The sequence below is a fragment of the Vipera berus genome (genome assembly GCF_964194415.1).
Source record: "Vipera berus genome assembly, chromosome: 2".
In the NCBI taxonomy this organism is placed as follows: domain Eukaryota; kingdom Metazoa; phylum Chordata; class Lepidosauria; order Squamata; family Viperidae; genus Vipera; species Vipera berus.
The window spans coordinates 126,233,232-126,256,233 of record NC_138203.1 but is presented as its reverse complement, the minus strand read 5'-3'; the positions used below and the strand labels follow the sequence as shown (position 1 = coordinate 126,256,233).

The following is a 23,002-nucleotide window of genomic DNA, read 5'->3' as shown; positions in this document are numbered from 1 at the left end:
GCGTATTTCCAGAGCAGGAGAGCACAGACAGGACTCGTGATTTCCCAAGCCCCTATTCCCTACTGCTAGGAATTCCCACAATCCCCTTAATGTGGATCAGCATCTAGGTTCCCCTGCTCAACATGTCAGACCCCGCTGTCATCCCCATGGTGGAAATTAAATCCAGGTCTGACTTGCTGCCTGCATTTTTTTTAATGTCACTTCAAAACCCTGTTTTCTTGAAAACCCCCCCCCCTTTTTTTCTTCCAGGTCATGAGTAGACCTCAGAAGTCCAACGCCCAGTTCCCAGTACTCTGTTTGATTCCTGGAATTGTAAACAAGGCAAGATAGCTGACTTTCAGTTCTAGCTGCTCTTCCTAATCCCAGTTCAGTGATTCCCTAAGGGGAAAGCATCTAGGATTTGTCACATGAACCAGGTGTTCGGATTGGTCATTAACAGTAGCAGTACTTGTGGGTTTCAAGTGCAGCAAAGCAACCTGATTGGCTTCCATCCATCGTGTAGCGTCCTGCAAGTGATTAAACTCGACGAAGGCGAAGCCCCGGCTCTGACCTGGAGGACAGCATTCAGATACAGACGCAGTGTGTTAGTCAACAGATCCAGCCAACATCACGCACCCCTGTTGCTGTACCAAATGGGGCAAGGGCGGGGCGCAGGGGAGGAAAATAAGGTAGAGTGGGAAGGCACAGAAAAGGCACCCTAGTTGCAAAATGGAGTGCTGCAGACTCAAATGCTGGCCACCAGCATCTCTTATGATCATTCCAGTAAGGTATTTTTGATGGACAGATGCTATTCACTGCTACTCAAACCATAGAGTTGTTTATTTTTCCCAGAACTGAGAAGAGAATTGTGGTGCCCCACTTCCAGGTCAAGGCTTATCTAGCCTGTATTTCCAAAAGGATAAGGACAAGAGAGAGAATATCGTTGAAGAGATCTAGTTCTAGCACTAATAGAGTCAATTATCTAAAAGAATCTATGCAGGAGGCTACATATGGCACTTGTCCTATTGACTTTGCTGTTTAGCTTCAGGAAAGGTTAAAAAAAAAAACACAACCCACATAACAGGACATAAAATGCTCCAGTCTGCTGAACTTGATTCGGAAAGAATTGGATTTTAATTCCAGCTTAACGTTCATTTGATGACTCTGTCAATCACTTTCAATCTTATTGGTCCATCTGTCCAACAGAAACAAGAATAGTTCCTTTCTACTGCAATAAAGAATGATAAATGTTGCCTGCATAAATGTAACAAATTTGTGTGCCTACATTGAGAGACGTTTCTTAAAATTCCAAAGAGGCATTGATTTCCACTTTTTTCCCCCCTTAGTAGCACTGGAATTAAGATAAAACATTTAAAGGGAAACCAAAACTGACATAGGTGAGACCAGTCGACTAAACGGGAATGTTCAAGAGAAGACATTTGGGGGGGGGGGGCTCTTTCTCAAAGAGTCTGCAATTCCAGTCTTTGTGAAAATGTAAAATTCATTTTGCATTGTAATTTTCTCCTCTTAGCCTCTGGTTGCCCAAAGACGCAGGGTGCCTTTCTGTACCCTCCATCTTGCTGTATCTGCCAGTCCACTTCAGGCCTTGAACAAGGGCAGATATGGAGGGCTATAATCAAAAACATAAACCTTGCTTTAAAATAAAGGAGGGGGGGGGGGAGAAAAGAAAGGTACACAGCCCTATCTCAGGGCCTGCAACTGTGTGTGATAGGTAGGGAATAACCTTGGCAAGAAGAAGTATACTTACCTGCTTGATTAAACCACTTACTTTATTCCCAGAACAGGCCTACATCATTTTGTTTTGGAGCAAACTAAAGAGATCTCTTTTTATACTTGCCTATACCATACCCATCCAGCTTGTGGGCAACCTGTCCTCCTTAATGTAGGCTGGCACTATTTATGGTCTATTAAACTTAGCAAGTTCACTAATCAAGTACTGTATTCACACGGGTGCTTGACAATCTCCTATCCCATCACAAAAAAAGGCAGAAAAAAGCCAGGAGTTTTCTTAAATCCTTGGTGAATCACAAGTGCCTGGAGAATTATAGTTAACTTGGTGGGAGGGGTCAAGAGTTGGACACACGCCCAGGTATATGTTTCATCAGTATCAATCTTAAAATGAAGTCTAATTCTCACTGCAGAGATCTAAAAAGGCACACAGATGTGGTCAAACAGAAAGTGCAATATATAACCAAACGTTTGTCTGCATCCCTTGCCATGTATTTGTGTCTCTTTATCTCAAAGAAAGAGGACAAGTAAGAAACATAGAGGACAAGTAAGAATTCATCTTAATACAAAAAGCAGTACTGAACCACTAAACCTCTGAAGAGTCACACTTAATGCAGAGTACAGTGAAACTTGGAAATGACAGGCCACGTCTTCTGCTACTTTTTCAGGCCAATCTCACAGCAGAAGAACCACTGAGGCCCCCATGTATAAGATTTTGATAACAGACAATAGCACTTAAAGGACTTACTTCTGAGTCAACTTGCTAACATCTGGAAGACTGACTTATCCTTATCGCTGATTTGGCAGATTCTAAATACGCTACAAGCAGAAGCTACAACTGAATACTTAATGCCACAGGGCAAAACTGCTCCACAAGCACACATGCATAGCATACCACACTCTTAGTTTGCCGTGTGTCAAATGCTAGTTGAATTCTTGCAACCGTATCAAAAGAAAGGAGTAGGAAAAAAGCTGCGAACAGAAGCTCACCTGAGGCTTTATTTCGCATGAGTCGCACCTCACGGGGCTGGAATCCGTGTGCCTGGAGCTGAGCCCGGATCTACAGATGCAAAAGGATGCCAGTAACAGGAGGCTTTAATATAACAGTCACTGAAAGTAGTAGCGCAAGGTTGTTAAAACTGCTGGCCCACCTCATGCGTCATGCCGAAACCGCGCCCACCTCTGCTCCGGCCATGGGGAAAAACTTGTGATACGTCACGACACATCACGTGACGTGACGCGTTTGACACCCCTAAGGAGTAGTAAACGTTGGCCTTTTAGCCCAAGCAACCAACTTACATCACTCTCAGTGGCAGATTGAGGTAACATCCTCAGCATAATGATACTGCTAGCCTTCTGTTCTTCTTCTTCCTGTTCAGTCCGATAATCTTGGTCCCGGTAATCGCCATCACCGGGAAATCCCAAATGCTCATTTGGGCTATCTCGTTTTCTGTGTTGTGTCTCTGATCCGGAGGAGGCCTCATAAGAATCCTAAGAAACAACAGCACAGAAGACAACACCTTAGCAGAGTAGGCGGCCAAGACTGACCTAGACAAAGAAGCCCTTAGGCTTGCAGGCGAAGGCCTAGCACTGTACAACCACGTTGCCCTCCGAGCATTCTGCCAAACGGATACCATGTTTTATGAACAAACACTTATCTACAAACCCAGTTCCAGTGTCTCCATTCTTTTGCATGTAGTCCTGCACAATTTCTTCATATAGCCCGCAGGAGAAAAACGAGGGATGAATCCAACCAGACATGACTTATATCGGCTAAGGTCTACCTTGCAGCGATAAGAGAGGCAAAGCACCATTATTTCTCCACCCTCGTTGCTTCTGCAGACTGTTGCTTGGCAGCCCTTTTCAGGATCACCCGGTCTCTCCTGGGACAGGAGGGCTCACGTGATCATCTCCAGGCCCATACAGGGGAATCTGTTGAAGTTGCTTGGATTCACTCTCAGCTGGGACCCATACAAGGTGCAGGTCCATAAGAGATGCCTGGGGAAAGATCTTACCCGATCCGGTGGGACCGGAGGAAATGGACAGGGTCCTTGATGCTGTCAGTACAGTGCAGTGATGCTGTCAATTAGATTCCAGTCCCTCCTGTTTGGTGAAAGCCTCTGGGATGGTGAGTGCCAGGTGGGTTCAGGCAGTGATTAATTCTTCATTGCAGTAGGGGACATTTCCAGGACTTTTTAAGGAGGCCCTAGTTTGCCCTCTCCTCAGAAAAAACCATCTCTTGATCCCACCTGTCTGGACAATTTTCATCCAGTCTCCCACCTTCCCTTTATAGGGAAAATGGTAAAAAAAAGGTGGTGGCTTGGCAGCTTCAGAGAATTACGAATAAAATGGATTATCTTGAACCCTTCCAATCAGGATTCAGGCTGTTTTGGGGACAGGAAAAGCACTGGTGACACAGTAGTTAAAAGTGTAGTATTACAGGCAAACTCCTCCCACTATCTGGAGTTTAATCCTGATGGGGCTCAAGATTGGCTCCGCTTTCCATCCTTCTGAGGTCAGTAAAAATGAGGGCCCAGATTGTTGGGGGCAATATGCAAATAAGGCTTACACTGTAAACCATCTGAAGAGTGCTGTAAAAGAGGCGGCATATAAGCCTAAATGCTACTGGCATGGTGGACGATCTTTGGTCCGAGTGGTATAGGGTTAGTGCCTCCGTCCTTGCTCTCCTTGACCTCTCAGCGGTCTTTGACAGCATTAACCAGGGTATCCCTTTGGACCGGTTGCAGGGCTTGGGGCTGGGTGGCATAGACTTGCCCTGGTTGATCTCCTTTCTCCAACGCAGGTCCCAATTGGTGTTGATAGGGAATGAAAACTCCAGTTCATGGCTGTCCCTCTGTGGCGTGTGGCAAGGCTCAGCGTTCTACTCCTTTTTACATAAAGCCACTGGGTGACATCATCCGCCACCACGGCGTGAGGTACAATCAGTACGCTAATGAGACTCAACACTACCTACCCATTCCCAGTGATCTAAGTGCTGCTGTCGCTGCTCTCTTGCAGTGTCTGGAGGCTGTGGAGATCTGGATGGGGGAATGACAGGTTTTTGCTGTACTCTGGTTAAGACCAAATGGCTTTGGGTGCACAGAGCTTCAGGATCCCAGAATTTTTAACATTTTTACTTCTGGAGGGCTTGTACTACCCGACAGACTTGGTGCACAACCTGGAGGTTCTCCTGGACTCATGACTCCTGCTTGACGAGCAAGTGACAGTCATGGCTAGCAGATTCTTTGCACAACTTTGTGTTGTGTGCCAGTTGCCATGGCTCCTGCCCTTTGGAACATTGTGCGTGCACACACACACACACACACACACACACACACACACACACCCACACACCCAGGGGAGATCAGCACCCACCCTTCCGGTCTTCTGAAAGGGCTTGAAGACCTGACTCTGCCAACTGGCCTGGGGCCCCAATGGGATAAGATCATTCTGGAGATGGTTAACAGACTAGATAAGATTCCCCCACCCCATGCTTTTGCTTTCTTTCTTACCATCTTTATCAATTTCAAATTAATTTAAGGTTGCTATTTATTGTTTTAACATTTCTATTAGTTTTTAATGACTATAAGCTGCGTAGAGCTGCCTCGAGGAGAGATGAGTGGCATACATGAGTGGCATACATGGCCTGGGTCCGGGTTATTTGAGGGAACACCTGCTGCCGGCATCAAATGCCCTTCGCCCAGTGCGCTCCCACAGGGAGGGTCTGCTCAGGGTTCCGCCGGTGAGAGATTGCCGGCGGGTGACACCCAGGGATAGGGCCTTCTCAGTGGGAGCGCCTGCCCTCTGGAACCAGCTGCCGGTGGAGCGGAGAACTGCCCCCGACCTCCGATCATTCCGCCGGGGCCTGAAGACCTGGCTCTTTGAGCTCTCGGGCCCAGGCTGAGGAGAAATTTTTAATTGGGGTTTTAATTGTGTACAGGGTCAATTTAATATTTTTTAATTTGGTTTTAACTTTTGTATGTTGGATTTTTTAATTCCCTGTAAACCGCCCTGAGTCCTCAGGGAAAGGGCGGTATATAAATGTAACTAAATAAATAAAATAAATAAATATAAATTGAAGAAATAAATAGTAAACAAATTTGACCTCCCCAATCAGCTGCACTTCGAACAGTATGAAATTTCCTTAGGGATTCTAAAGTAGGAAAGAAGTTCTGATGCCTAAGTCGAAGGAATCCTAACCCGTGAGGCAGCAGTTATTCAAAGGCTCCAAGTTATTTAATTGCTCAGAAAAGCCATTACTTTATTGTTGCTGAGAAAACTACACGAATGTGACCATTAAACAAACAGGAAACAAGATTTGCTGGAAGGAGATTTTACCCTCAACCTACCTCCACGCTATGTTCTTCAGAGGAATCATCATAGTCGTTAGAAGGTTCCTGGCTGTTGAAATCTCTCATGTAGGATCGATAGTCCATATCTCTGTAATCGTGGTCCCTCTGATTCCGGCCTTCTGAGTTTTCATCCTGGATCTGTTCAACAGCACCATATCGACCTGTCCGATCCCCACGGCCACCTCTAAAATGTGTGAAAAGGAGAAATGTTAAAAAAAGAGTGGTAAAGTACCAGCACCACTACTGACAAAGAGGAGAGCGTACGTTCTCCTTAAACTTTCCATTACAGCTTCTTAACACAACTGAAACAGGAAAAAGTGATAAAATATTTAAAGAAGTCAGAGCTTCCAAGGAGTATTATTTCCCTTACACTTGTTTATACAGAAGTGTGTTTATATATTTATATTTATCCACATTAGCCGCCCATTTCACAATCAAGTCATTCTGGGCAGCATACAACAGAACACATTCTCTCTGTGCAGGTGTATGAAAACAACATGTGCTGAGAGCTTGTGGCTTCGAGACAGTATTGAAGTTATGCCCCATCTTTCCTAGGCAACATGGGAGATGGATTGGAGATGAGCTTTGCAGACTGACATTATTTAAATGGCCGTACCTTCCTCATTATGCCAGCAAGAGAGCATTGCTCTGGCTGTAACTTAAAATTACTTGCATGCTGGAATGCAATGAGTAAGGTGGTTAAATGCAACTATCATTCGTGTTTAAAGGTAGATGGACACAATCTTTGTGAAATCTTCAGAACTATAATCAGACTAAGATTCCTAACTTACGGTAGTTGTTCTCCACCTGTTAAAGTTTGTTGACTATCAATCAACATATCTATATGTTTCGTTCCCTATCCAGCAAGCTTTGTTGCTGTAGTGAATTGCTCTTAACCCTCATGAAGAAATCAATGGAAATCAAGAGCATTCACCCCTACTGCACTTCAGTAAAGATACTGGTAATCCCTTATAACAGGTCTGATCGAAATCAATTGTCCTAGTCATCAACTGAAAGGCATAAATTTAGGCTAATTCAGTCTTTAAGAAGATCCACTGATTGATTACTATTTCTTATACTTCTGTAACTTGGAAGGGCATATGAATGATGACACTGCAAGTTTTTCACTTCTTTTTGCTGTTCTAGTGATGAGAAACACAGGCAAAGCTCAGCACGCTAGGTTTCCAAGTACTGCCAAGCCCGTTCTACAGCTGCTTTCTCTGGCACAACGCATTAAGCGCCTTTCTTGTGCCAAATCTTTTCTTTACTATATTAAGAACAGTGGACAAATACTCTTAGATTACATTTTTAGTCACACAATTCTCATATTGCAGTGTTGCTCTGCCCCCAGAAAGACTTCATTATGTTTGTAAGGCCAGCTCACAAAGGTCTACTATAGAGAGTGTCCTCTCGTATGGTATTGTGGTTTGGTATGCTGGTCTGACAGCCGCGGACAGGAAAGTATTACAGAGGGTAGTGAGTACAGCACAAGACATCGTGGGCTGTTCCCTGACACCACTGGATGACATCGCCAGGGCTCGCTGCCTTGGAAGAGTGAGGAAGATTCTCAGGGATGACTCACACCCTGGACGGTATCTCTTTACTCTCCTACCATCCGGTAGGAGATATAGGAATATAGCCAGCCGTACCAACAGGCTGAAAAATAGCTTTTATCCGTGGGCTGTTAGGCTTTTAAATGGGACATAATCTTATGCAGAATTGACTTGGGAGGCCGGTGTGTGGTGTAGTTGGTTCACATAGTGTGGTGGGATGGAGGGTTTGTTGTCACTGTGTATTGGGGGGAGAAAGCACGGGGGGAGGCTCAGCTAATCTCAATGTACACATGTTGTACTTTGACAATAAAGGTTTATTATTCACGTTCATCATTACAGATTATACATTCTTCCTATTCTACTAATAATGATGCTGAAGTTAATGACAATTAAAGAGAGACTGGCCTTAATTTAGCTATTCATTCATTTTAATAAACTGATTATGTGCCATCATGTTGTTTGCAACACCTAGCAACTGTATAGGTAGATTTTCTCCATGACAATCTATCACTAAACTGTCCTTTTGGGTCTCCCAATACCAATACTTCTCTATTTGGCTTCTTTAAACTCCAACTTTCACTTCCATGGTATCATAGGAAATATCATGGTCTGCACAATTCTGACTTTTGTAGGCAGACACATCATGGCATTTCAATAGGTTTTCCATGGCTTTCACGGCTGCTCTACCAAGTAGTAAGTAATCTGTTACATATCTCTTTACTGCTGATGGTTGATCCTAAAAAGCTATCCACCATTTCAATGGCTTCATTGTCAATTCTAAGATTGGTTGTTCTACCTGTTGCCATTAATTTGGTCTTTATCCCATTTTTTCCCAATGTCCTGCTTAACTTTTAGTACTAATGTTTGGAGATCCTCTGCAATTTTGGGCTATCAGGGTAGGGTCATCAGTGGTAGCACAGATTATTAATCTTTCCCCCTCCAATTTTAAAATCACACTCATCTTCTACTAGTCCAGTCCTTCTCTTAATATAATACTCTGCACATTGGTTGAATAAGAGAGCCAGTTTGTTTCACCATGTTCTGTCTGGACTGTGGCTACCTGACCTATATCTAAGTTCCTCATGAGGACAATGAGATGCTCTGAGAATCCCCCTTTTCTGAGCACATTGCACAAACTGACACAATTAAAGGCTTTTCTATAATTATAACAGATGCAGTACATAGTGACATCTTTCTGTAATCCTTTGGCTTTTTCAGTTAATCAGCATGCATCAGCAATAATGTCTTATTTTCCTTGGTCTTTTCTAGGCCAGATTGAACATCTGGCGTCTCCTTTTCTACGTAGGGCTCCAATCTGTGTTGGATGACTCTAAACATTCTTTTGCCAGCATGTGAAATTAAGGATATTGTCCAATAGTTTGTACGCTCTGTTAAATCTTTTTTTTTTTTGGTATTGGAATGTAGCTTGACCTTGTGTCATTCTTCAGATTTGCTGGCCTAACTTGATTAGGATTAGGGCGGGAGCTTCTGCTGCCTGCTTCTGGGTGATGGGTTTGGGTTTTATTGCTTTTTATGTATTTTAACTTATTGTTATAGTTTTTGGGGCATCTTGTTTAATCTCTTTTAACTTTTGTATTCTTGTTTTTTAACCTGTATTGCCCTGTTCACCGCCCTGAGTCCTTCGGGAGAAGGGCGGTATACAAATAAAATTATTATTATTAAATTATTATTATTTAATGGGTATTCCGTCAGTTCCTCTAGCTTTCCAATTTATTAATGACTGGAGTGATCTAACTTGGTTTTCTAGTACTAGAGGCCGTCATAAATAAAGAATATCTTCTAAGATATCTTAGATGTTGACATCTCTACTGTATACTATTTCAATATACTCCTTCCGACCTCCTTTGACCTCCTTGGAATCGGCTACCATCTGTAGCATCCTTTAGGTTAGAAAACCAACTTGAGGTTGGAACTTTCTTTTTAAAAGACTTTCCTCCTTTTCTGTTTCTTTTCAACTTCAGTATCTTTATAAATGTTGCTGTAATACTGCTTCTTGTCTCTTCTGACAGCTCTCTGAAATTCTTTATTACCAAGTTTCTTTCTGAGATTTTTGTCTTTCTTCTTTCTCGGCAGTCTCTTTTCACATTTATCCTTACTTACTTAAGTTCATTCCATAACTTCTCCGTTTATCCGTGAAATTCAAGACTTCAAAGCGATTTCTGATGTTTTTCTTGAAAACTGCTGGTGTACGATCATATCCTGGAAACTGAATAGCTTTCTTCTTCTTTAGCTTAAGTTGAAGTAGTTCATGGTTTGTTCCACAGTCAGCACCTGGTCATGCCTTTGATATTATAATTGAGTTCCTCCTATTATTAGCAATAATATAGTCATTATGATTTCTATACATTACATCGGGTTATGTCCATATATAGAGGCACCATTTTGGTTGTATGAAGTTTTAACAGAGCAGATCCTAAAATTACTGATTTCTTTTCACAACTCCTTGGCTTAACAGCATTGCTCATCTAACCTTAGCAATCCTAAAGGAAAAAGAGAAACAGTATATTTCTTCCTAGGCTGTAAAGTAATTGAAAGAATACTTTACCTTCTCTCATAGTCCATTGCTATCTGTGAAGTGCAAATGCCTCAGGAATCTCCCAACACGAACCCTTCAATGGGTAACTGCCATCCCAGAAGGTCATAAGAAGTGGATTATAAAGATTTCTGTAGGGAAAATAGAACACCATGTGTTTATTCAAATCCTCATGTAGCTTAGAATCCCAGCAGCAATAACTTCTAATGCAATTTCTAACATCAAAATGTTTCCGGTTTCATGTGTAAAGGCTGCATAGTTTTTAAATTAATTGTATTTAATGTTTTGAAAGAAGATAAATGAAAAGAATGTAAGAAAATACAGAACATGTAAACCCAAGAAATAAGATAAAGATAATTATCCTGATTGAACTCTGAATTGAACATACTTGGTTAATGCAGTATTAATCTCTGACAAAACGAGGAACGGTAAGCAATGCATTATCAATACTAAAACTAAGATCTGATTTAGTTCTGTAAACAAGAAAAAGAAAATTCTGGATATGGCACAAATCCATGTATTGCCTTCTAATACAAGAATGGTTACAGGTTCTCAAATCTGCAATTCCCCACAGTGGTAACCCACAATTTCACAAAAACTCCAACTATTATCTTCAATTTTGCAAAGATGTATGTTAACTTAAATATAAATCTAACATCTCATTGCTGGAATCAGCTACGTATGTAACTAAGCTCAAATCTGTATGACTGGTTATTATTATATTATTATTATTATTATTATTATTATTATTATTATTATTATTATTATTATTATTATTAAATTTCTATACCGCCCTTCTCCCGAAGGACTCAGGGCGGTGTACAGGGCAATACAATAAAATACAACATACAAAAATTAAAAAAATATTAAATATTACAGCCCAATTCAATACAATTAATACAGTAACATTAAAATACCCCTAAACCCATCAGACCAGGCCGGCTTGTTCAAATAAATATGTTTTTAGGTCACGTCGGAAGGAGCGAAGGTCGGGAGCCATCCGGAGCTCCACCGGTAAACGGTTCCACAGGTCTGGCGCGCCCACAGAGAACGCCCTCCCCCTGGGGGCCGCCGGTCGACACTCTTTGACCGACAGCACCCTAAGGAGGCCCTCTCTGTGGGAGCGCACTGGACGAAGGGAAGTTGATGCCGGCAGCAGGTGATCCCGTAAGTAACCCGGACCCATGCCATTTAGGGCTTTATAGGTCATTACCAGCACCTTGAATCTTACCCGGAGGACAACCGGAAGCCAATGCAGCTCGCGGAGTAGAGGTGTTACATGGGAGTGTCGGGACACCCCCACCACAACTCGCGCGGCTGCATTCTGCACCAGTTGGAGCCTCCGAGTAGTCTTCAAGGGCAGCGCCATGTAAAGAGTGTTGCAGTAGTCCAAACAGGAGGTCATGAGTGCATGAGTGACTGTGCGCAAGGCATCCCGGTGCAGATAGGGCCGCAACTGGCGCACCAGGCGAACCTGGGGGAAGGCCCCCCTAGTCACAGCTCCTATATGATCTTCCAAAGAGAGCTGTGAGTCTAGGAGGACACCCAAGTTGCGAGCCCTATCTACGGGGGGTAATATCTCACCCCCCCATAGTTAACGATGGAATAATCTGAATTTCCCGAGACGCCAGCACACACAGCCACTCAGTCTTGTCAGGGTTGAGACGAAGCCTGTTCCTCCCCATCCAGACCCGAACCGCCTCCAGGCATCGGGACATCACATCGAGGGCATCACTGGGGTGGTTCGGGGTAGAAATAAAAAGCTGGGTATCATCCGCATATTGATGATACCCAACCCCAAAACCACGAATGATCTCACCCAGCGGCTTCATATAGATGTTGAACAGGAGAGGCGAGAGGACCAACCCCTGAGGGACTCCACAAATGAGAGGCCTCGAGGCCAACCTCTGCCCTCCTGCCAACACCGACTGCGAACGTCCCAGGAGCTAGGAGAACCACCGTAAGACGGTGCCTCCCACTCCCAATCCCCGAAGACGCCGCAGTAAGATACCATGGTCGATGGTATCAAAAGCCGCTGAGAGGTCTAACAGGACTAGGACAGAGGAGCAACCCCTGTCCCGAGCCCGCCAGAGATCATTCACCAGCGCGACCAATGCCGTCTCCGTGCTGTACCCGGGCCTGAAGCCTGATTGGTACGGGTCTAGATAATCAGCTTCCTCCAGGAACAAAGGAAGCTGCTGCGCCACCACACTCTCGACAACCTTGACAAGAAAGCGAAGGTTGGAGACCGGACGATAGTTGTTTAACACAGCTGGGTCCAGGGCAGGCTTCTTGAGGAGGGGTCTCACCACCGCCTCCTTCAAGGCGGCGGGAAAACTATCCTCGCTCAAAGATAATGTGGAGAGTTCTTTCATAAATTGTTCATAGGGAAAATGTCATGGTTTCAGAAAACCATAGGCAGGTAAGGACAGATCACAACTTTTCCCACTATATACTTCTGATCCCTCCCATTTCCTGAACTCCAGAAAGAGACTAAATTCTAATACGTCTTTCATGTATTAAACTAGTTAAAACTTTTACAAATGCATTCTTAGCTTTTTAATCGACTGGCTATCTGACCTTGAGTACATACATATCGGGTTTCCCGATACTCCCATGTAACACCTCTACTCCGCGAGCTGCATTGGCTTCCGGTTGCCCTCCGGGTGAAATTCAAGGTGCTGGTTATTACCTATAAAGCCCTATATGGCCTGGGTCCGGGTTATTTGAGGGAACACCTGCTGCCGGCATCAAACGCCCTTCGCCCAGTGCGCTCCCACAGGGAGGGTCTGCTCAGGGTTCCGCCGGTGAGAGATTGCCGGCGGGTGATACCCAGGGATAGGGCCTTCTCAGTGGGAGCGCCTGCCCTCTGGAACCAGCTGCCGGTGGAGCTGAGGACTGCTCCCGACCTCCGATCATTCCGCCGGGGCCTGAAGACCTGGCTCTTTGAGCTCTCGGGCCCAGGCTGAGGAGAAAATCTTAATTTGGGGTTTTTAGTGTACAGGGTGAATTTAATACTTTTTAACTGGTTTTAACTTTTGTATGTTTTGATTTTTAATTCCCTGTAAACCGCCCTGAGTCCTCAGGGAAAGGGAGGTATACAAATGCAACTAAATAAAATAAAATAATTCCGGTGTTTTATCAGTCAGATGATCATTTTTGAGGTTTGAAACAGATTTAGAAAGATTTATGGGTCTAAAGCACTTTGAGTCTCAGTAGCCAAAGCTCCCACTAACAACAACAAAAAAATCCTTTCAGAAACATTCTCTGTTATTCTCTTGTAGAATTCCAGAATTAATTATATTTCTTAGTGCAGTGGCTTATGAAAACTAAATTCCAAGAATTTTCAACATGGAGAAGAACAAACACAGGTAAGTCAACAGAAAACTGTGAATTCTTTATGAGCTGCATAACAAATATACAGGTTATCCTCACATTACAATAGTAATTGAGATGGGAATTGCCATTGCTAATTGACACAGAAGTAAAATGCAACATCACATGACCATGTCACTTAGCAACAATTCCAGTAGTCCCAGGTGCCATCATTAAGCAAGGACCACATGTGACCATGACTTCCAACCTCTCCATAAACTTTGCTTGTGGGAACCCAGCAGGAACATTGGAAATCACAGTTACGTGACCAGGAGACACACTGTGATGGCTGGAACTCCAAGGACCAGTTATAAATCCCCCTTGTTCGGTGCAATTACCAAGTCTGAATGGTTGCTGAACAAATGGCCATATCCCAAGGACCACCTGTACTTTGCTACCATTATTCATATACTCACTGTAATGGTTCCCATGAAAAACTGGAATTAATCTTTTAAGAAATAAAGATTTTCTTATCCTTGCCAGGTTAAATCTAATGGTCTTTGTAGGATCTATGCTTGTCTTACTAGTTCCCATTCATCTAATATTAAACTAAAGACAAGGTACAATTAAATCATCACACAACTGCAGCTTTTATTGTACTAGTACAGTGGTAAGAATGCAGTATTGCAGGCTTAACTCTGCCCACAGTCTGAAGTTCAATCTTCATGGGCTCAAGGCTGACCCTACCTTCCATCCTTACAAGATTGGTAAAATGAGGACCCAGATTGTTGCTGACATTGCAAACCGCTCAGAGTACTGTAAAGCACTATGAAGCAGTATATAAATCTAAGTGCTATTGCTAATGAAATTTAAGACATACAAAGGATATAAATATCGCCAGTTTCTTTGTGCATGCTGACTGTTCTATGAACTATTTTCTTATTCACTCCAACAAGATACAGTAATTTTTATCGCTATTCTTAGAGTAGAAATCCAACCCAAGATGTAATAACTAAACTTAGTAACTTCATTAAAGCCTCTTACAAGTAACAAAAACTCTTCCCAGATATGATTATAATTAAAACTGACCAAGAAAGACAAATTCCCAGTGGCCAAATCAGTCACGATATCACTTATATCCCATTAGTACCTTCTCCTCTGATGTTTAATTTAAATTTACTTAAAGATAACCAATAATGCTGTTCAGAAATGTGTCTCTAGTCAAGAATATTTTAACATTTAAACTATGCCTTCCTTCCCAAGCATGTCAGATGAAATATACATTTGTAGATGAGCGTGCGGAGATTCAGTGGATGTGAATTTTGCATTTATGTTTGAAAATGTATGCTCAGCTTCATCAGTTTATCTCATAGGTTAAGCATAACAGTTTGTCTCTTGCTTAGCAAGTTCTAAAATCTAATTCCAAAAATGTGATTTCAGAACCAAGGTTTATATCTTATTGCTGAGATCAGCATCACCTTTCAGGTATCACTGCAGAGTATTAAATGTATCACTTTTTTTAAAAAAAACCTCCAAAATCCCACATCTCTCAAGTTTTGCAAGATTTGTTCATCTTCCAAAGTTTTGATTACTTTGTCTTCATTTTGATCTTCTGAACTTACTTTGATGAGAACAGCCACACTGTCAATTACTGGCTTGATATCTAATACAAAACAAGCATTTTTTTTCTTTAATAAAGCCATTCTCTCAGCACTTCCAAGTCTGGACCAAAACCAAAACCATGAGTACCAATATACTCTTATTGTACAGTAACAGAATCTTGCAAATCTGAAAGCATTTCTCCACTGCCCTGCTTTTACTTTTCAGAAAATTAAAGGGGTAGGTGTCTTTTGAAATATTTTCCATTCCCTTATTACTATCCCACCAGGCTCAAGGCTGACTCAGCATTCCATCCTTCCGAGGTAGGTAAAATGAGGACCCAGATTGTTGGGGGCAATTAAGCTGACTTTGTAATAATGCCGCTTGGGGGGGGGTGTGAAAGCCCTAATAAGCAGGCATATACATAGAATGAAGGCTACTGCTAAGTTTGTAAGCCGCCCTGAGTCTTCGGAGAAGGGCGGGATATAAATGGAATTAAAATAAAAAAAAATAAAAAAAATACTTCCACAGACTGAGATATCTCTTGTCTTGACTATTGTCTAAGCCGCAGCACTTCCTCTCGTCTCCCAAGATCATTCTCACAGCCCCATTCTATATTCTATAGCACAATGTTTATTAAACAGTACTGTATAATGCACACATATGATACATAACCATATATGTCCATGTGTGGATAAGACGACCTTCAAATTTTTAACTAAAATATCATGGAAAATGTGCCACCACCTGATAAGCCATACCTCAAAAATTTTGTATTTTTTTTTAAATTTTCACAATTGGCTTATCTGCAGGTGGTGCAGATCATTTTGGTTAAAGATTCAAGGGGCTGCTTAGATGTAGATGGGCTTATCCATGAATACGTACAAGATGCAGAGGTTCTGAGGGGAAAACCTATCATATATATAACCAACGTTTTGCAAAGTGCAGGAAAGGAGTAAAAATAATAAGCCTAAATAATGAAGGCATCAGGTACAAAGAGAACAAAATATGGCTAAATCTAATTTATATCAAACCATTCACTACATCACTCCATATCCTTATATCTTGCAAACCAACCTTGTTTGTATCACTTTCATACACTGCTTTTTACATTTCCTTTTATTTTTAAATTCTCATCTCTTATCTTTGGAGGATCTTTACCAACTCCATTGAACCAGCCATGACTTTCACAATCTTTTTCTTCTTCTTTCTCTTCCTTCTTACACTGGATTTGTGATTCTCTCTATATGGCTAAATCATCTCAACACAGAGAAGATTCTCATTATTCACAATAGTTATGTCCTATGAAGTCACACTGAAAACTGAATTAGCAAATACTGAAACCTCAGCTTGTATAATTCAATTTTTTGCTTCTCTCTGTATCCACAAATGACAGCAAAGGTGCCATGAGTATTTTGTCTTTATAAATAATTTTCACCACATAGGCCCATTTCTTTCTATCAATATTATAATCCTAATATTTCTCCATCCCTTTTCCTATATCTATTAAATATTCTACCAAGATACAGAAATCATTCTACTTGCTCTAGTTTAGATTTATGTAAAATTTAAATATTACCGGTAAACTTAAATCAAGTTCAGGAACGGTGAAATATGGAAGACTGCTTTCCCATCAAGTCCTACAAATTGAACCATCAATTCTCAGAAAACTGAAATAACAGAATAACAGAGTTGGCAGGGACCTTGAAGGTCTTCTAGTCCAGGGCTTTTCAAGTTTTTCGCCCATTGTACCACTTTTAGGATATGGCAACATCCGAGTACTACCAGTTACCTAGCAAGGTGTCAAAAACTTGATTACCCCCCCCCCAAAAAAAGAAAGGAAAAAAGTGATGAAGTACAGTTAGTCCTCAACTTACAACAGTTCGCTTAGTCACTGTTCAAAGTTACAATGGCACTAAAAAAAGTGCCCCCCAAGCCACAGCCGAGCAAGACACCTGCCTGCCCGCCCGGCGGCGCTCTTCCTCCTGTCCGAGGTTTTCATTGTTGTGAGCATTTTGTTGAGGATTGGCAGTGGGGGCGGGGTGTGTTTTTGGTTTTTATTCCCCCCATCTGCTGGGTGGTTGCAGCACGTTTTGGTCACTTCACATGACCCTGGGACACTGTGACCATCATAAATAAATATGAATCAGTTGCCAAGCATCTGAATGTAAATCACAAGACCCTGGAGATGCTGCGACATTCCAGCTGATTGGCGCTTCTTCTGGGCTCAGCAGAAGTGCCAGGATCAGCACCAAGCTCCAGCTGGAGCCAGGCGCTGATCCTGGCACTTCCACTGAGCCCTGACAGCTCTGCAGCTCTAGCCATCTCTCGCTCAGGCTTGTGTGGTGCTGCCATTCCCCTCCCCTGCTACCCCTTTTCTAGGATGGTCATGTACCAGCTGCCAGGTGCCAATGTACCACAGGTGGTACCCATACCACTGGTTGAAAAGCCCTGTTCTAGTCCAACATTATTGTGCCACCCCAGTCCTTTTCACTACCGTGTTTCCCTGAAAATAAGCCCTAGCTTGATTTTTGGGAGTCGCCCTAATATAAGCCCTATGCCAAAAATAAGCCCTAATTTTGGGGTGAGGCAAAATCAAGCTAGGGTAGGGGTGTGGAGCCACCCCACGCAACCCCTTACCTTGCAGCCAGGCCTCTCCTTGCCTGTCCACTTCTTCTGTGGCGTCTTCTGCAGCCAGGCCTGCATTTCTCAATCACAGGCCTTTCCAGAAGGCCTCTGCAGCCAAGAACCGAGCTATGGATTCAATCCACAGCTCAGTTCTGCAAGACCTCTGTAGCCGAGCTATTCAATCCATAGCTTGGTACTCGGCCACAGAGGCCTTCCGGAAAAACCTGACTATGAAATTGCAGACCGGAATGCCACTGCAGAATGAAGCTGCTCCTTCGGCCACAGACGAAGTGGACCAGCTGGGCAGGGCTGTCAGTGCCAAAGGGAGTATAAAAGACATCCCCCCAAAATAAGACCTGATGCCTCTTTTGGAGGCAAAAAAAAATAAGACCCCGTCTTATTTTCGGGGAAACACAGTAGACTAGACATACCCAATTCCTGCAACTATTCTTCATATACCCCATATTTTATACCCTCCAGCCCTCTAATCATCTTTATTGCTCTTTTCTGCACTCTTTCCAGAATTTCAACATCTTTTTTATAATATGGTGACCAAAAGTGGATGCAATATTTTATGTGTGGTCTTATTAAGGCTTTATAAAGCAGTATTAAATGACTTGTTTCTATTCAAAAATAAATGTCAACAAATTCAACAGAAGACACTACTAAGTACGACTGGGCTTATCATATTAAAGATAGCAATATTACCAGCAATTGGCAAACCTGGGGTTCTTTGTTATCATGCTGCATATACAGTTCTTAGTGTTTCGGACTAACTGCCTCTCTTACATTTCCTGGCCCCTTTTAGCTCCTCAATGTTTCCGCTCTGAAGTCAGTGTTTTTGCAGCATCTGCCTTTCCAATCTCCAGAGAAAACAGATTCTAGACCTCAAAAGCTTGCTCCACAATTGATGTTTGTTCTTGACCAGCCACAAAAACATGTTGCTCTTCATATTGACCCCCTCCTCTTCATAAGAGGAGGGTGTGTGTGTGTGTGTGTGTGTCAACTTATTTTCCAAAGCACCAGAGGGCAAGGCAAGAAACAACGGATGGCAACTAATCCAGGAGAGAAACAACCTGGAATTAAGGAGAAACTTCCTAACAGTGAGGATAATTAATCAGTGGAACAGCTTTTGCCTTCAGAAGTTGTGGGCGATTCATCAGGGGAGGTCTTTAAGAAGGGACTGGTCTGGAATGGTATAGAGCAGGGGTAGGCAACCTTGGCTCTTTTATGACTCATGGACTTCAACTCCCAGAATTCCTGAGCCAGCATGGCTGGCTCAGGAATTCTGGGAGTTGAAGTCCATGAGTCATAAAAGAGCCATGGTTGCCTAACCCTGGTATAGAGAATCTCCTGCTTGAGCAGGGGGTTGGACTAGAAGACCTCCAAGATCCCTTCCAGCTCTATTCTGATTGCTATACACATAGGACCTAAGAGGCGAGCCCAAGTCTCTCTCCATAGGAGCTTTTCGCTCCACCCCACCCCACCCCCAGCCCCACTACCGAGCAGGTTTCCCCTTCCTCTTTTGTGTTCGGATACAGGGGCAAAATTGGAGAGTCCTTCAGGCGCGGAAAACACAAAAGCGGCCTTTGGATCAGTTTCCGCCAGGCTCCAAAGCAAGGCGGTTTTCTTCTCGACCAGCAGCGAGGAATGATGCTTTCTCTCGGATTGCCCAGGGCCCCCGCCTGTCGCGCCTTGGGGAAGGGGGGGGATACCCAGCCTATACCGCCCCGTCCAGGACACCAAGCCCCACAATCCTCGGCGCGCCCGGCTTACTCACCTGGCGAACCCTTCCCAGGCTCCCGACCGCTGGAGAGACCACCGAGCCACCCGTCTCGCCTTGCAAAATGGCGGCGCTCCTCCAAGCCACCTTCCCCGCCCCCCCGCCTCCCCCCCGCCTCTTCCCAAGACTCTCTTCGTCACGGTCGTCGTCGGTGACACCGGAGCGTCCGACCGCCTCCCTCATTTCCCCTAGCGCGCAAGAAAGCCCATCATCGCGAACCCATTGGCTCGCACTGTTGTAGCGACCGCCCCCTCCGCTTTACGATTGGTGCAAGACTCCGTCGCTCCAGCTTTTGGTTCGTCGTCGTTCGCTTTTCTCGCGCCGGCTTGCTGAGCTGGTCCTCCGAGCTGCTCGGAGAAATTTGCTTTGATTTCGTGTTGTTGTTGTTGTTGTTGACAGATGCGAATATTTCTTGTTAGTTGGAGTCTAGCAAGATCGGCTCCTCGTTTGCAAAAGCCTGTGCAAAAGGAGTAGGGATACCCAACTGTGCGGAACCTACAGTAACCATCAATTTATTCATTAATTGCCTTTGCATTCACGTTGAACAGTACACTAACTGCACCAGCTAGGTTTGCACAACGCATCAAAGCACACTCCAGTCCACTACGTTCGGTAAACCTAACCGTAAATGGAAATCTTTATTAATCAATGCATCTTTCCTTTTATGATATACAATCTTCCAAAGAGGCTTAGAAGCTGATAAACTGTTTTACATTAAAACATTAAATAATATTGAGTGGTACTGGCCTTGAGGAAAGAATACAGTTGGGGCAGGCGTCAAGGGAATATTTTCACCTGTCGCTTCATAAGTTACTTTTTCCATTGTGAAGTCAGGAGGGTGTTGTACTTGGAATAATCTCCCCCTCCCCATGAATTCATGAGACGTTTTCTACATAGAATAAAAAAAAACAGGACAGCGCTATTAACGCAATAAGGAAAACTGACAAACAACTGAGCTCAAGTATACCTTTTAAAATAAAGTTACGAGCAGAAACATTCTTTTTCAGAATAAAAGGTAGCTGGAGCGATTGATCTATTGCTCACCTTACAATCCTACTAGCTTTGCAATACGAACTCCAGGCAATAGAGTAGGGACCATTTGAAGAGAAAACCCTGAGAGAGAGACTTGTTTATACTAGTAGTTCAATACCACTAACAATCTAAGTTGTATTTGGTCGTACACCGTCACAGAGGCTTTTTCAACTTCTCTATCGGGGTTTTTATTTAAAAGGAAAAAAAAGTCATCTCTTACAATTCCGAAATATCCATCGAACCTTCTCCACCATTACTATATAGCAGGGGTCGGCAACCTCGGCTCTTTTATGACTCGTGGACTTCAACTCCCAGAATTCCTGAGCCAGCATAGCTGGCTCAGGAATTCTGGGAGTTGAAGTCCACGAGTCATAAAAGAGCCGAGGTTGCCGACCCCTGCTATATACAGACTACAAAAAAAAAGCGTGAAACTTTTGCTTCCCCTTCCCAGCACAACTTCCGGAGGAACTGGTTCCGCTTCCGGTTAGATTGTTGTTGACCATGGCGGCGTTGCGGAGGCTGCTGGGCTCGCAGAGGTTGCTGGGGTTACCGGTTCGTGCGGTCTCCTCCGGCCAAACAACGAATGCCACGGTTTCTACCCGGATCCCGCCGGCCTCTCGCTTTCCGGACGTGGTTGAGTGGCACCCAGTGGAGAAGAAAGACGAGAAGAGCGCTTTCATCAAGGTGAGAACTGTCAAGAGGAGAGAGCTAAAGAGGCAGGGGATCATAGGGGCAAGCTGAGTAGGAGTTTTGTTCCATTCCTGTTGAAAAGGAGGTGCAGTATATTTGGAAAGGTGCTTCATGTTCTCTAAGAACATCTTTCTGCGATATTTATTTTTTATTTATTTTTATTTTAATCCCATTTATATCCCGCCCTTCTCCGAAGACTCAGGGCGGCTTACAATTTAAGCACAAACCAATGTGCTTAGCAATTGCCTTCATTCTATGTATATGCCTGCTTATTAGGGCTTTCGCCCCCCCCCCCAAGCGGCATTATTACAAAGTCAGCTTAATTGCCCCCAACAATCTGGGTCCTCATTTTACCTACCTCGGAAGGATGGAAGGCTGAGTCAACCTTGAGCCTGGTGGGATGCGAACCTGCACTAATTGCAGGCAACTGGTGTTACTTAAGGAGGCATCAGCCCACTGCTCCACCATGGTATGCCCTCTGGATAGATCGGGCTACAATTTGTAGGATTCACAGCCAGAGACTTGTGCTCACGGAAAGTTTGGACAACGATCTTGCCAGCACGTCTGGAGATTTCTGAAATGTAGTTGTCTATCCTGGAATTATGAGTATTTCATGGTCCCAGTTTGTAGCTGCAAAATAATACCTTTCATGCTAACCCAAGAATGCAGCTACAGCTAGTCCTCGACTTACAACAGTTCATTTAGTGTCTCTTCAAAGTTACAGCGGCACTAAAAAAAAGTGAGTTACGACCACTTTTCACACTTAGGACCATTGCAGCATCCCCATAGTCATATGATTTACATTCGGATGCTTGATAACTGACTTACATTTATGATGGCTGCAGTGTCCTGGGGTCAAGTGAACCCCTTTTGAGATCTGATGAAAAGCAAACTGAATGGGGAAAACCAGATTCATTTAACAACCATATTACTAATTTAAGAACTGCAGTCATTCATTTAACAAATGTGGCAAAACTCACTTAACAAATTTCTCACTTAGCAACTTAAATTTTGGGCTCAACTGTAACTGTAAGTTGAGGATTACCTATTCTGGAATAAGTATAGGGTATGTATTCTGCCCAAGAGTGCATCATTTATGCTTCTTTCACTCAGGATTTGTGCTGCATGGAGAGATGGGAAAACTAGCATTGTGTAAGTTTTCTTCACTCTGCTTAGTGAAAATGTTAGTATGTCCAATTTCAGCTTTTCAGAGTCCTGAATTACTAATATGCTCACTAGAGAGAGAGTCATTGAGTTTAGGCTATAGTTTTGAAACAGTCCTTTCTTTTTTCTTTCTATTTTAGAGTCATAGAATTATCATTGGAAAGAATCTTGAATCTTGAAAATCATCTCCAAACCATACTCAGTGCAGTATACAACCTCAACATCAGTGGGAGATAGAAGGCTCTTGATTTTTACAAATATTAAGCAGATTGCTGTCACAACATAACAATAATGAATGAAGACAAATGAGTCTGATTTTTCACTCTAGTGTATTGTTTAAATTGAAGCCTAAGATAGCACTGCAATATCTAATATCCACTTGCTGATTAGCCTTATGCCATGCTTTAACCGCTACATTAAACTGGGTCTCATAAATGCTGTAGCTGGTTGCAATTAATATAATAAGGCAAGAGAGAATTAAAATGAAGTACAAACAAAAATTCAGTATGTGTAATAAACAATGGTTTGTGTAACTATACACTTTCCATAACATATTAAATTATCTGTTAAAGATAGACATGAGGTTTGTGAGCATTATATAAAC

General features: G+C 43.1%; 2 protein-coding genes across 2 annotated transcripts in view; one reads left to right on the top strand and one right to left on the bottom strand.

Moving 5' to 3' along the window:
* The window catches only part of RBM10 (RNA binding motif protein 10), a 33,924-nt gene extending 14,313 nt beyond the window's left edge, over positions 1-19,611 (bottom strand). Inside the window, exons 1-6 of the mRNA XM_081321836.1 lie at positions 19,510-19,611; positions 10,200-10,318; positions 6,078-6,264; positions 3,028-3,219; positions 2,719-2,788; positions 477-550 (exon numbers count right to left, since the gene is read on the bottom strand). Of these exons, the coding sequence (XP_081177962.1) occupies positions 477-550; positions 2,719-2,788; positions 3,028-3,219; positions 6,078-6,264; positions 10,200-10,216 (540 nt within the window). The 5' untranslated portion in view covers positions 10,217-10,318; positions 19,510-19,611. The remainder of the gene's footprint in view (positions 1-476; positions 551-2,718; positions 2,789-3,027; positions 3,220-6,077; positions 6,265-10,199; positions 10,319-19,509) is intronic.
* A 1,419-nt stretch (positions 19,612-21,030) lies between these two features.
* The window catches only part of NDUFB11 (NADH:ubiquinone oxidoreductase subunit B11), a 50,415-nt gene continuing 48,443 nt past the window's right edge, over positions 21,031-23,002 (top strand). The window contains exon 1 of the mRNA XM_081317624.1: positions 21,031-21,228. Within this exon, the coding sequence (XP_081173750.1) occupies positions 21,046-21,228 (183 nt within the window). The 5' untranslated portion in view covers positions 21,031-21,045. The remainder of the gene's footprint in view (positions 21,229-23,002) is intronic.